Source organism: Rhinolophus ferrumequinum, chromosome 21, assembly GCF_004115265.2.
Source record: "Rhinolophus ferrumequinum isolate MPI-CBG mRhiFer1 chromosome 21, mRhiFer1_v1.p, whole genome shotgun sequence".
Taxonomy (NCBI): domain Eukaryota; kingdom Metazoa; phylum Chordata; class Mammalia; order Chiroptera; family Rhinolophidae; genus Rhinolophus; species Rhinolophus ferrumequinum.
In genome coordinates this window covers 49,538,031-49,552,022 of record NC_046304.1, presented here as the reverse complement: position 1 = coordinate 49,552,022, position 13,992 = coordinate 49,538,031, and the positions used below count along the sequence as shown (strand labels likewise).

Sequence of the window (13,992 nt, the reverse complement as noted above, 5' to 3'; positions counted from 1 at the left end):
TCAGCTTTGCTAAAAGCTTTACTGACAAACTTGCTTGAAGACAAAAGGGAAGGGAAAGCTGACCTGAGCCCTCAGCCACTCCCCTGGAATGGGACCGTGTGCACGTTTTCCCTCATTTCCTCTCTTCACAGGCCTCCCTCGAGTGGGATGAACCCACATTGCCATCAAACGGCAGCTTGGGACAGGGTCTCTCACTGATCTTTATTTTGTTTAAAAATCCCCCCTCTCCCACCTCCAGATCCAGAAAGAACTGGCCCGTGTCAGCAAATTCTGAAAAGGGACAGGAAACAAATCAGCGGTAAGGAAGGAGCCCCAAATCTACTGGAAAGACTGGATGTGCTACGAGTTTCAATTCTTTGGATAATCAAAATACTTAAAAGACTGGAACAAAAAGAGTTAAAGTTGCTTTCCAAGTGTCTGTTAATACCTGAGATGGCCCTTGTCTGCAGAGGACAAACAGCATGGATTTTGGAATGGAGGTTTGCAGTAAGGAGGGTTGCAGAAAGGCCGGCAGAACGTGGCAGGCTTTCACCCACGTTCCCAACGGGTCTCACTGCAGGCGCCCACCAGGCAAGAGGCTGCAGTCCCCCGGCCCTGGAGCCACCAGCCTCCGACAGAGCCCTCCAACACCTTCCCTCTGTGGCCCAGGAAGAGGCCATCTGGCCCTGGGAGACTGATTCGGACAGTGTCTGGTCTCATTTAGGGATATCACCTCCCTTAAAAGCATCTCCTGATCAGCCCTTCCACCTTTACCTGCAGGGAAATGCTACCCATCTGTGCAGCCAGGAGGAGAGAGGTACCTCAGAGAGAGTGGTCACCTGGGTTTCTGGCTGTGCCAGCAGGAGGCACAGTCCTGGCAATGGGACCCTGGAGCCTGACCTAGCCCCTCCTCACCTGGCTAGGGTGGGAGGTAGGGGTGAGCTGAACCAGGCTCCCAGCTTAGGGGTGGCCAAGCACCTGGGGAACATTTCTGGTGTGGAGAGGCCCGAGGCAGGAGAGGCCTGTTCCAGCGGTGGGTCTTCGGTCTGCCTGAGGCTTTGGTCAGGAATCTCAGCCTAGCCCAGGCTGTTTCTCCCCGGACCTCAGCCGGTCCTCTGTGGCAGCAGGAGCCTTCCAGTCCTGCAGTCCTGCATGCAGCCTACAGATGCCTTTGGTTTCCATTGAAGAAACGCAGCTTTCATTTGGATTAATTAAAAAACAAAATGGATCCAGGAGGCAGGAACCTCTGAAAGTGTGTTAGGCGGGAAGCTCATTCCTGTAGGGCCACAGGTGTTCATCAGCCACGGATAGGTAGGTGGCCCTCATGCTGGGAGAGTACTGTGGGAGACAGGAGAAGGGACAGTCAGGACAGGGTCATAGCATGTTACCAGTCAAACCGGACCCTGTACTAGCAATGGTGCTGGGACGTTCTCAGTGAGAGCCGGGCCAGCTGCACCAAGTTTGAATGACAGGGCACCATGGGGACTGGAGGAGACTAGAGTGGCACCTACTCTAGTCTGTGCCAGGCTTCCTGCCTGGTGATGCTTCCCGCCCCAGGGCCATCAGGACATCTGGCTCCCAGCCTCGAGCGCAGGATGCACACACTGACCCGCCCCTCTCCATCCACTGTGTTCCACATCCACTTCGGTGCAGACACCGACACTGGGGACATGTCAGGGTGCACCAATGCACTCAGCCCAAATGGCAGCAGGCCCACGGACTCAGAAAGCCGGGTTCAAATCCCCGCTGTGCGTCTTACTCATCCCATGACCTCGGCTGAGGTTCTGCAATCCCTCCAAGCCTGCAAAATGGACCTAAGAGCACTCAGCTCTTACACTGAGAGGATGAAGGGATACAAAGCAGGCAAGACCCCTAACACAGTGGTTCTCACTTGGCTGTGCATTAGAAGCTCTTCCAAGGGCAGCCAAGTTGGTGAAGCAGTGACTTAACTCAAAGTGAGGGCTCAAAAGACGTAAGTGGGGGGTGGGGAGCGGCCAGCTGTGTGGTCATCATTGGGGCACATGTCCACACCTCCCAGCTGCGGGCTCCTGGGTCAGCAGCGTTACTTGTCTCCATGGTAGGAAGGTGGGGTGGAGGGGGCGCTTTCCTGGGTACAGGGGGCAGTCAGCTCTGCCAAAGCAATTAGGGTTTCTGGGTAGGTCTTAATTCTAGGGAGGGCGGTTTACGCTGTCCTTGAGCCTTGCAAATAAGGTCAGTTCTTGATTATCTCTGCTAGTGGCAGGGAGAGTGGCCTGGATTTTTCACAACAGAAGGTCATCCAAAAATCATTTTCGGTTGGCATCACGAGGCTTTGAGTAATTCATTTTTCACAGCAGAAGATTTCCCCTAATTATGTTGTGCTCAGATTAATATTAAAATCAATCTGCATTCCTGGGTCCACAGCAGCTAGTGGCAAGGAAAAGGAACCAGGGAGGCTTCCGGGTAGAGAGAGAAGCCAGGCAGGGATTTAAAAGGTACCGACTGAACACAGGCTTTGACCCACCCACTCTCCCGACCTGAGGACCTGAGGGCGCTGGATGCAGGAGCTGGACCTGGGTCTAGAGCTGATTGTAAAAAGGCAGCCAGGGAGTCTGGGCAAAACCGGCAAGGTGGGGTCATGGCAGGGAAAGACGTGGATGGGTCAGAGCAGTTTTTCAACCATCACACTAGGGACACTTGAGGCCCGTCATTCTTTGAGGTGGGGGCCGTCCTATGTGCTCGAGGGGGCTTACCAGCATCCCTGGGCCCCACCCACTACATGCCAGCAGTGACTACCCCCAGCTGTGAGAACCAAAAATACCTCCAGATGTGGCCAAATATCCCCTGGGAGGCAAAATCGCCCAGGGCGAGACCCACTGCTCCGAGGTAAGGCTCAAATGCCACCTACTCCAAAGGACCTCCTTGGGTCCTACAGAGCAGCGGGGACAGTTCCTCCCTCCAGGTCCCGAAGCACCGTGTGGCACTTATTACAAGTAGTTTTCCTGAGTCTCCTCTCCTGCCGATGACATATTTCCTGCAGACCAGGACTGGGTCCCGTCTCTCTTTCCCCAGGGTCGGGCACTTTTCACAGAGAGCGCTTGCTGGACACCCACGAGCGTACGTGCGCACCCCGGTCCTCAGGGCCCAGGCCTAAGTCACTGATCCCACGTCCTTGGGTCTTCAGTGCTCCGAGCTTCAGCCCTTCCAAACTACCAGGATGGGGCAGGTGTAACACCTCGTCCAGCCACGAAAGGGCAGAGTTTCCCGACAGACACCCGGGCTCAAGAAGTCTGCTGCCCACCCGCTGCGGGGCCCGGGTACCGTGGGAGGAGGGGAGCCTCTTCCGATGAGTGGCGTGTTCTCGTAGCGTGGGTTCCCGCCGAAGAGCATGGCTTGGTTCCTGTGGGGCCAAGAGGAGAGCTCAGGAGGGGAAGGCGCTCGATTTCTACAGGAGGGTTCCGTGGGTCTACACAGGGAAGTGGGGGGATGGAACAGACAAGGGGAGAGCAGAGGGAGTGTGGGCAGCAAGGGAAGCAAAGAGGGCTCTGGGTGGCCCAGGGAAGAAGCAGTAGACAGGACACCGGCCAGGGGCGGGGAGGACAAATGCAGCTTCTCAGTCTTGAAACCCACCCTGCGGGCTTGTGGCCGAAAGCCTGGCACTTACAGTGGGCTCCTCCCCCGCACACCTGGATGTGCTGGGTGACTAGACGCTCCCCAGGGCCTTCCCGCCAGGCCTCCCAGGGCGTGGCCGCAGGGAGGGGACCGCAGCTGGCCTTTGATGCCTTCCTCCCCACCCGGCTCTCTGGACCCAAACGCGCTACCCATAGACCCGGCTCCCTGAGGGCGAGGCGCTATGAGGGGAACCCCCGGGGTCCCACGCCGTACATGTACTCCGAGACGGGGGCGTTGGAGATGGTCTGGGCCGGGGGCTGCAGGCTGGTCTGGCTGCCCAGGCCACTGCTGTAGCTGCAGAAGCTGTGAAGCTGCCCCCGAGGCGGGTTGTGGGCCGCGATGCGCCGGGCTTGGGGATTGAAGGGGTCGTCATCATCGATATCCTCATAGTCTCTGTCCCTAGAATGACACGGGGGTCACGGCTGACTGCGAGGGGTGAAGGAGGCTCCAGGGCAGCGGGGTCCTAGCCTGCTTCCCAATCTTTCCTCCCAGGACTCTCCCCCTGTCCTTGAGTTTCCTCTAAAACATGGTCCTCAGCCCTGCCTCACACAGATCACTCAGCCCCGTTCCCTACTTCACATCCACCTCCTCCAGGCAGCCCACCACGCTGACCATGTGCACACTGACTCTCCCTTCCCTGCTGCTTCTTGTCCAATTCTTGAGATGCTGAAATACCGTCTCATCTCTGTCTCTCTTCTCAATGAGACTGCAGGTGCCCTGATAACAGTGCTACAATCTATCCTTCTCAGTATTCTGGGGGCACCCGTCCCAGCACCCAAAACTCTCATCATCTCATGCCACAGAGTCCTGTGAAGGAAGAGAGGACAAGCAAGGGGTGCCCGGTCATGGCAAGATGCGGTCACCATGCTCAGCTCCACTCTGGCCCTGGCCCCATGGAACCTACCTTTGGGGGTCTGTCTAGACTCTCAGGGAACCTTCTGCAGACATCCAGGTGGCCCATTGGGGCCGAATGCCTGGGTCCTCTGCTGCCCTTGTCCATCTGGCTTATCAGCCCTCAGCTCGGGCAGAGCAGAGCCTCCCACCGGCTCTCCCGGGAAACCCCCTCCAGGCAGCCCACCTGGTGGTAAAATGCTTCCAGGCCCGAGGCCCCGCGCAAATCATGGTGGAGAAGGCGAGGGCGGCCAGGAGGGAGAAGAGGCCCAGGTAGAGCAAGCCTTCGATGCCATCATAGCAGACGCCCCCGAGGGCATCCAGGTAGTCCTGGAGGAGGAGGGACACACAGTTGGAGGAGAGTGGGGCCCAGCCTGGGGTCTGAGCTCATCTCTGGAAGTCCCTCTCCCTCAGCCTGGCCCTGGGATCTTCCTCCCATCCCATCCCAAGCATCTTGTACAACCGTAAGGGTCCACGCTCTGGAGCCCAACACAACGGGGCTTCCGGGGTTCACTACACAGGCATTTGCTGAACACCTGCTGTGTGCTAGGCCTGGGAGGTTCAGCTCTGAACATGACAGACAAAGTTACCTGAGGGGCGTGAGCAGAAGGTAGGGGGATTGACTCTGAGGCCAGGATGGAAAAGGAGAGGAGTGCTCCTTTGAGCCAAAAGGGACAAGCGTGGCATGTTCAGGAAAGAGAACAAAGGCCAGAGGAGATGGAATGAGACGCCACTGGGTGATGCTGGGCCTTGCAGGGCAGGCGAGGAGTTTGCGGTTTATCGTAAGTCGACAAGAAGACCCTGGAGGGTTTGGGATGGAAGGGATGTGATCTAATTTGTCTTTCAAAAGACCGCTCTGGCTGTTGTATATGAGAGGTCATGGTGGCAAGAGGGCAAGAAAAATTGGGAGAACAGTTAGGAGGCCAGGGCTGTCACCCAGCGTATCAGGATGGTGCTTGAACCACTGTGGAAGCTGTGGAGGGAGAGAGAAGTGGACAGACTCAGGACACATCTGAGAGTATAGTTGCTAGGACTTACTGAGGGGAAGGGAGAGGGTACAAGGGTGACACCCAAGGTCTCAGCCCTGAAATCAGACTGCCAGGGCCCCAAACCTACGCTTTGAGTTGCCAGTTCTGGAATCTTATACACACACACACACACACACACACACACACACACGCACAGAGTTTCCTTATCTATAAAATTTCCAATGAACTAACATGCATTTCATAGTTTAACGGTGAGGACTAAATAACCTATTGGACGTAAAGTGCACAAAACAAGGTCAAGCACAAAACTAAGCGATCGTTAATATGATTATTTGCTCTAAATCCAGATTGGCTGTGAAAGCTGTCGATAAACGTTGGTTTGTTGCGTAAACGTTGGGATGGGAGGCTCCCATACTTCGTGTGTGCCCTGCATTAGTGTCTGACAGTCCACATTCCTGGAGAGAAGATGCTGGCAATGAGACTGCAACCCAGGGAGAGGGATGGGTTCACCAGACGGCTGGGAGTTTGGACACTGGGGAACAGCCTTCCTTATGTAAATCAGCGTCCCCAGCGTTCTCGGGGTAACCAGATCCAATCCTGCTATCCCACCCCCAGTACCTTTTAGTCCCCCCTGTCTCAGCTACTGGAGAGAATTAAGAAGCCAGGCACCTCTTCCATCTTCCTGTTAGCTTCCTCCCTATTCCCCGGGCCTGCAGGGAGCCCAGGCAATCCCGCCCAGGCCGGCCTCTGCTGGCTCCCCACTCGGCCCCCAGGGCAAGCCCAGCACCTTGTGCAGCCCTCGGCAATCCAACAAGGCTGTGAGCTGGTGAAGGCTGGACTCTGTAGAGTTCAACAGGAGCTGGATTCTGAGCAGATCTTTCTGGAGCAGGAAGAGGGAAAGAAGCAAACGCGCAGACAGACTGAGCGGTGGGAGCAGGGCTTATGGATAAAACCACAAACGGCAGCTGGTGCACAGAGGCCTTTAAAGCCAAAGGAAGGAGCCAGACTATGGGGAGCCTGGGTCTCCAAAACCCCAGGGATCCCCTCTTCCATCATGGATGCTGGGGGAGGTTGCCTTACCTCTGCCGTGGGGAAGTGGGGCACGGCAAACTGCAGCAGGCCCACGACTTGGATCTGCATGGTGGTCAGCGAGCGCTGGAAGGAGGTCAGTGCCTGGGCCAGGAGAGACCACAGCCCTGCCATCAGGTTCAGCGTCCCAGGAGCCCCCGCAGCTGCCGAGGGCCTGTTCCCCTGCAGCCTCTCCCCGTGGACTCTCCCTGCAGTCACATCCCTGACTGTGGCCCTTCCTGCTTGCATGAAGACTTCCTCTCATCCCTCAGGCTTCTTGCTACGCAAAGTGTGGCCCTAGGACCAGCAGCCTGGGCCTTGCTGGGGAGCTTGTGAGAAATGCAGACTCGTGGGCCCCACCCCAGACCCACTGCATAGTGCCTGCATGTTAACGCTCCCTGGGTGATGGGCACACACATTGGCGTGTGAGAAACACTGATCTAGAAGACACTGACCAAGAGCCCTGCCCCCTTCAGAGGACCACAGTGAAGCAAAGAACACCAGCCACGTCCACCTTTCTGGTCAGTGCAGTGCTGGGGTGAAGAGGGAGCGTGCTGACCAAGGGGACTGTGGGCGGTGTGAGGGCTGGGCTGCGAGGGCTGTACCTGCTGGAACGGGCTGCTTACGCTCTGACTGCAATACAGGTAGTAACGGGTCACCTCTGCAAAGCAAAGACATTGGCGTCAGGCAGGAGCTCACAAGTGACCAGACGCTCATTCACCCTCAGTGGCCAAGCCACTGCCTGAGCCTCCAGGTTCTAAGAAGTGCTCCGGGGGTCCCGCTGGACCTGACGTGGTGGGGTGGGGAGGGCCTGGCTGACTACAGGGCTGAAAGACGTATGTAGAGGCACCGTCTGGCTGACACAGAGACGCGCGGGCTCATTACCTGTGCTGAGCTGGCCCTCTGTGATGTTCAGGATGAAGGTATCAGGAGCCACGCAGAAGTCGCTGGTGCCCTGAGCCAGGGAGAGACGGCAGGGGTAGAGGAAAGTCACCACCAGGGCCCTGCGAGGAGCCAGGTGCCCTCGGCCCCAGCCACTGGGAGCCCTCAGCTCAGTCCAAGCGGGCAAGAACAGTCAGGAGCCAGCCTCCGTGGGTTCGAGTCCTGGCTCTGCCCGTTCCTAGCTTTGTAACTCTGGACAAGTACCTTATCCTTTCTGTGTCTCAGCTGCCTCATCTATAACATGGAGAGACAAACACCCTCAGCGTATGAATTAATCTATGTAAAGCACCCAGGAAAACGACTGGCAGAGAGCGGGCACCGTGTACTGTTAACTCTTATTTCTTATGCCTCCTCTGGGACGGACCTCGGCGAGCCTGGGCCGTGGGGAAGCTGCAGGATGGGTGTCGGGGAGGTATGTGTACCACGGCCTCATTGGCTCAGCTCTGTTTTACTTTTTTGTCTTGTTATCAAGCTTTACGTGCTCTGGAGGTACATCAATCTATGACACATCGCCGGACTCTCTTTCTAAAGCATGATTAATATCTTCCTGCTGAATCCGTCTTTGAGCTTTTGGGCGCATGTCCTGCTCACAAAGAGATGGGGGCCTGTGCAGAGCACAGGGCCGGAGGTTAAAAGACACAAGCTCCAGCCTCTGCCACTGAGATGGGGGACCGGGACCCGGTAGCACGACCTGGCTAGGTGACCACCGAGGGTCCCTGGGGCTAAGTGAGAGCAGGTCCGGGCCTGGGAGAGGGCGCAGCGAGCATGCCATCCTCTGAGCTAGGCCCACCCCAGATCCAGCCTGGGGTGCAGTGGGGTACTGGGTAAAGGGAGCCTCCACCTCTCAGAGCAGCCAGGGTGAACTCGGGTCCCCTGGCCGGTTCCTGGGAGCCGCCCCTGCTGCAGTGCATGCTCCCGAGCAGGGGACCCCTCCCACGGCCCTGCACACCAGTGCCCTGTCCTCCTTTGGGAATGGCTATCTCGGGGTCTACACTGGTGCATCACTCATTCATTCATTGAGTCGATAAATATTTACTAAGTACCTACGAGGCACCATGCATTGTCCTAGGCACAGGACACAGTGGCTGGCTGTTGGGGCACCTTGCAGTCTAGAAAATGTACGTAATGGATAGGGTTAGGGGAGTAAAATGACCCTCTAGATACAGAGCTTCCACAGAGACATATCAGTACACACACACTCTCACGCGCTCAGGACCTTGGGAGAACTGCACCAGCAGGCCCAGGTGCACCCACAGCGTGTCCCTGGAGGGGCAGAGAGAGGGGAGCCAGGCTGGAGTTGGGGTGGGGAGGCCCTGGGGAAAATAAAGAACGAGGCCGCCATCTTGGTCTGGGCTACTCCCAAGAAGTTTGGGGTCCAAATAGGGACGGAGGCCTCTGTCAGAGGCTCCACCATCCACCAGGGATGTGGCCACCCTGTCCCCTCCTGCCCCCCAGGCCAGGCCTGCTTTTCAGACTCTTCCATGAGGACTCGACTTTCCTGTCTTGAGGATAAGGGCCTGTATTGCATGATTCACGCAGTGGGGAGGTGGGAGGGGAGGTGGGGAGCTAGAGGGCAACGAGCACAGCTGGAGCAGGTGGAGAAGCTGCCCAGCGCCCTGCTCCGCTGGTGGCCGAGCCTGCAGGCAGCTCCTGACAGCCGTGGTGATGGTCGGAAGGAGTCACCCTGTGACCCTCCCGTGATAATAACTGGGGTAAACCGGTGATGGCTACTGTCCATTGAGAATGTACTATATGCCTGCCATGGATTAGCCAGCCCGTCTCATCCCATTGACAACTCTCGGAGGCAAGGGCTATTCTCCCCATTTTACACCCGAGAAAGCCGAGGCCTTGAGAATGTCAGTGACTCCCCTGGGGTGCCCTGCTGGGAAGGGATGACCAGACCCCTAGGGAACGCCGCTCTGTGTGGCCCACACCCCTGGATGCCCCTCTCTCCCTCCACCCAACCTCTACTTCCCCCTTCCTTCTTCTTGGGTGCCTGCTCTCCTCTCTGCCCTTCCCCCTTCACTCTCTGGCCTTATACTCCTGAGCACATGGGGCAGCCGCTGGGCGGGGGGGTCACAGGAGGCTCAGAGTGTTGCCCAAAGCCCAGTGCTCAGCTCCCTGCACTCCTACTCATAGCAGACTCAGGGGCAATGCTCCTTCCACGGGGAGGTCCTTTCTGGGGGACACTAAAGGCAGGAGGGGGGGAGGGCAGTGTCAGTCCTGTGGCCCCGCAGCTCTCAAAACAAGCCAGGTCTCAGAGGGCAGGGGCAGCGAGGCCACAGTGGCCTTTGCTGGCCGGCCTCCCTCCCCTCCTGGCCCCACTTCCTATTAAAATGCAGCAGTATCTGCAGCCCAATCAAAGGCCCATTCACACTCATTCTGTCACAGGGGGGCCTGACTAAACGAATTAGGGAAATGGCCTTTCTCTGGGGCTCCCTCGTGTTCCAGGGCACCCGGCTGGGACATTAAATGGCCTCTGGTTTCCTTGAACACTGAAGCCTGGTGAGAAGGAGCCAGGAAGAGGCTGTCTCCTGAAAGGCAGCTCATGGGGGCAAGCTGGATGCTGCTGCTGCTTCCAGAAGGCAGAGGCTACGTGGCGAGCAGGACAAAGCCCCAGGAAAGCACAGCATGTGCGAGTCTCCCTGTGCTTACACTTGTCCCTGGAGGAGAGGCTGTTGGCCAGGCAGCTGTGCGTGTTGCTCTGGCCAGCAGCCACTCCCCTGGACAACATACAGCCCACCCAGCTCCTGATGATATCAGGGTGCTTTTGAGCACAGCGTGGGCCCTCCTACCCTGCCCTTCCCTGTATATAGAGGGGCCCCCAGCCTTGGGACGCAGGCTCATGCCTGTCCAGTTCTCCCTCCTGCCCAAAGTGGACACTGCACGGTTGGGGAAGGGAAATAAAACAGGAGCTGCCAACCTCCTCTCCCTTCCGGACAAGCTCTGCCAAAAGCTGCTATGAGCCAAGCAGACCAGGGTCCATTCATTCCGTGGGCATCATGGGGGCAAACTGCCCAGGGCCGGAGCTCCTGACCAGCCCCAAGGCACGAGTCTGGGTAGAGGGCTTCCAGTAGGAGTCCCATTCTTTTATCCCCAGGTCGCTAGGGCAGAACCGATGCAAGGGTTACTTTGTGGCTCTTGAATCAGCTGGGGGGTCCCTGAAATCCACTGGTAAATCCTGCCCCTGCTCTCTCTCTCTCTCTCTCTCAGACACACACACACACACACACACACACACACACACACACACACACACACGGCACGCGTCTCCACTGTCCTGATTCACAGGGGGTTGCAATGATCTCCCTATAAGTGTTTCTTCTGCAGGCTGTGACTAGGTCAAGAGCAAACATTGCGTTTGTGTTGGTTTTCATATCCCCAGATACCTGGTACCACGGAGCGCCGTAGAGCCAAACACCAGCAGAATGAATGAATGAACGAATGAATGAATGAACTCACTCACGCACACAGCTTTACTCAAGTGTTAGGTCTATTAAGGACCAAACACCTACAGGGAAAGCTCCCCCACCGTGTGGCTTTTCCTTGTTTTTGTTTTTCACATTGTGAGGTTGAACGTGCACCACTGTGTGTCACACTGTGTGAGTCAAAGGGCAAGGGGTCAGAGGTTAGCTAAATGCCACACCCAGCATTCCCAGTGCCCAGGAAGTATGCCAGAGGGCTGCAGGTTCAGATCTCCCCCATCCCCCCAGACCCAGTTACTTCCCACACGCAGAAGTCACCTGGTCATCCATGCGTGTCCTTACAAGCACTACGCAGGTGGCTGGGAACGGGCCAGCGGGCCGGGAAAGGGCGAGGCTTCAGGTGTCTTATCTTGGCTCTGGCCCTAAATGCCTCCTGCTTCTCTGGGCCTGTGTCCCCACTTGAAGGGTGAGGGGCTGGTGCAGAAGATCTAAGCCCCTTCGGTCTGCGATTCTGCGTTTGGGACTGAGACTAGAAGTTGACCCTGCCCTGGGGCTATGGACAAGTCACATCCACATGCCACCTACCAGCCAGATGGTCCAGGTCACCACCTGCACGCCCCCGCCCCCACGAAACCCGCTCCCCCAACTCACCACTGCTGCAGCGGAGTCAGCGGCCAGGGACGTCCAGCTGAGGAGCAGGGCCAGCATCCCACAGCACAGCATCCTAGGAGAGAGCAGCTGCTGGTGGGATGCAAGCCAAGGCTGGCGGGCCCAGGGGACCCCATGACAGCTGTCACCCCACCCACCTTAGCGCCCTTTCTCTCAGCTACAATCTTTCCCTCCCCGGCCCGAGACTCTTGCCGGAGCCCCGAAGGCTTGCTCCCTGCCCTAACGCTGGGCCAGCTGAGTGCCAGGCCAGGGACCTGGAACTCAGTGCCTCGAGCAGAGATGCCTGGGCCGAAGAGACGCAGCTGGGAGGGCGCAAGCTAAGGAGGAGGTACTGCTTAGAGACGGCAGGAGGCTCTAACGCTTGGGCAGCATTTCTTCAGCCACTGCAGAGGCAGGCTCAGGAGGGAAGGGACACGTGGGAGAAAGGCCGGTCCTTGTTTGGGGTCCAGGTGGCGAATCGCTAGCTGCTGTCCCTTCTTGGTCGGCTGCTGAGGAGGGGGTCGGAGGCGACTTCGGGCCGTTGTCCCCCCGACGTCCTCCTGGCCCGGCCAGGCCCTCATGGCTCTCCGATGGGGGCGCCATCACCCCCCATGCTTTCCCAGATCTTTGTCCCAGGCCCACAGGCAGGGCTACTCACAAGGCCAGGAGACACTTGGAGTGCTTGGCCAGTCCCAGGCAGGCAATGAGGCAGATGATCAGGTCGAGGACGAAGAGCAGGAGGTAGGAGAGCCACCTGGGTGGGGAGGGAGGGGCGGTCAGAGGGAGGAGAGCAGAACTCTCTACCCGGGAGGCCTGCCAGCAGCCCCCAGGCCCACTGGCCCCTCCTTATTCACGACTGCCCAGGGCCAGCAGCGAAGCAGCCTATGTGAAGGTGTGTCCCCTGCCTCTGCTGGGAAGAACCCAGTGGGCACAGTGGGGAGGCCATCCTGGGGAGCTGAGGCCTGCACCCCCACTGTGGCCTGGACACAGGAATCCTCCTTCCCCTGTCCTGGCTGTCCATTGGAACTTTCTACAGTGAGGGAAATGTTCCACCCCGGGGCCACCCACTCTCTCTGCCCCTGTCCACATGTGACTATGGGGAACTTGAAATGTGGTTTGTGCAACTAAGGAAATGAATTTCTAACATGATTTAATTTGGATTAGTTTAAATCTTAATGGCTAGCGGCCACAAACTGGACAGAGAAGGTCTAAATTGTCTCTCTGAAGCCTCCCGGCCTCTCTTTGGACCCTGGTTCCCACTGCTTCTAGAACTCTCACACAGCACCAGACCAGACAAGGCCTGACATTTATGTCCACAGATCTAAGAAAGCCCCTAAGATGCCCGCTTCTTTGATGAACTCTCGGCCGGGCCTCTCCCTCCCCCAAGGCCTCCCATCTCGCTCCCACCAGCCGCCTGGGACCCACCACTTTGCACATTTAGATTCATTTTAACCAGCTTTTGTGTCAGGCACTGAGCTTAGTGCCAGGGATGCCCAGACGAGAGAGCTCATTTGCAGACTACCAGGGAGCTCAGGGCAGGGCAGGGAGCCGAGGACATCCCAGGGCACCGCGCACCTCAGGCTCCCAGCCCCTCACTCTAGCTCCTTTGCCCCCCAGACTGAGCTGATGGAGGGAGGCAGCTGGGAGACCTTGGCAAGTTGCCTCACTCCTTTGAGCCTCGGTTTCCATATCCGTAAACAAGCTGAAGCCGGTATCTGGGGGTGGGGGAGGGGAGGACAGTGAACACAAGGGTAAGAAGGCAGGCAGACAGCGATCGAGGTCCCTGCTCTCTGGCTCTCCAAAGCACAGGACCTGGACTGCCTGAATTCCACGGGCGCTGAGAAGACCCCCAAACAAAGCAACCTCCTTCTCTCCCAAGGCAGTCCTCACCCAGCAGCCACGTCCACTTGCCCTGCACTGGGGGACCAGTCTGAGCAGTGGGGGGCTGGTGGACAGAGGAGGCAGGGGCCGAGGAGGGACTGATCCCAGTCCCCCCAAAAGAGAAGTTTGTGATCATTATTTTTCTCGATGCAGGAGCCAATAAACTCATTGACCCCTGCTCTCTAGCAATGCTTTTCTGCTTCACTGATACCATCAGGAAGGGAAGGAAGAATATGGAGTGTGGGTGGGAAGTGAGATGGAGCCAGGCGAAAGTGACAGAGGGGCTCTGAAGGGGAGGGAACACGCTGGAGGCCACCTGGCATCCACGTGAGGCTCTTTCTGCCTTTGTGAGTAGACGCCCCTGAAAAGAGCCTGATCAAAACTGTCCACCCCAGCAGTGAGCCCGACTGGAGGACTCCCAGGTTCCCAGGAATGGAGTTGGGGGCTCTGGGGAAAGTGCCACTAGGACGGGCCACCAACGAGTCAGTTTTCTTAGAATCAGAGTCAGAGCCGGAAGG

General features: G+C 57.7%; 1 protein-coding gene across 1 annotated transcript in view; it reads right to left on the bottom strand.

The window, feature by feature from the left end:
- Positions 1 to 1,159: 1,159 nt before the first annotated feature.
- TTYH2 (tweety family member 2) overlaps positions 1,160 to 13,992 on the bottom strand; it is a 33,264-nt gene continuing 20,431 nt past the window's right edge. The window contains exons 5-14 of the mRNA XM_033090352.1: positions 12,252 to 12,347; positions 11,597 to 11,669; positions 7,464 to 7,533; positions 7,184 to 7,239; positions 6,591 to 6,683; positions 6,298 to 6,390; positions 4,709 to 4,851; positions 3,844 to 4,029; positions 3,280 to 3,358; positions 1,160 to 1,317 (exon numbers count right to left, since the gene is read on the bottom strand). Of these exons, the coding sequence (XP_032946243.1) occupies positions 1,237 to 1,317; positions 3,280 to 3,358; positions 3,844 to 4,029; positions 4,709 to 4,851; positions 6,298 to 6,390; positions 6,591 to 6,683; positions 7,184 to 7,239; positions 7,464 to 7,533; positions 11,597 to 11,669; positions 12,252 to 12,347 (970 nt within the window). The 3' untranslated portion in view covers positions 1,160 to 1,236. The remainder of the gene's footprint in view (positions 1,318 to 3,279; positions 3,359 to 3,843; positions 4,030 to 4,708; positions 4,852 to 6,297; positions 6,391 to 6,590; positions 6,684 to 7,183; positions 7,240 to 7,463; positions 7,534 to 11,596; positions 11,670 to 12,251; positions 12,348 to 13,992) is intronic.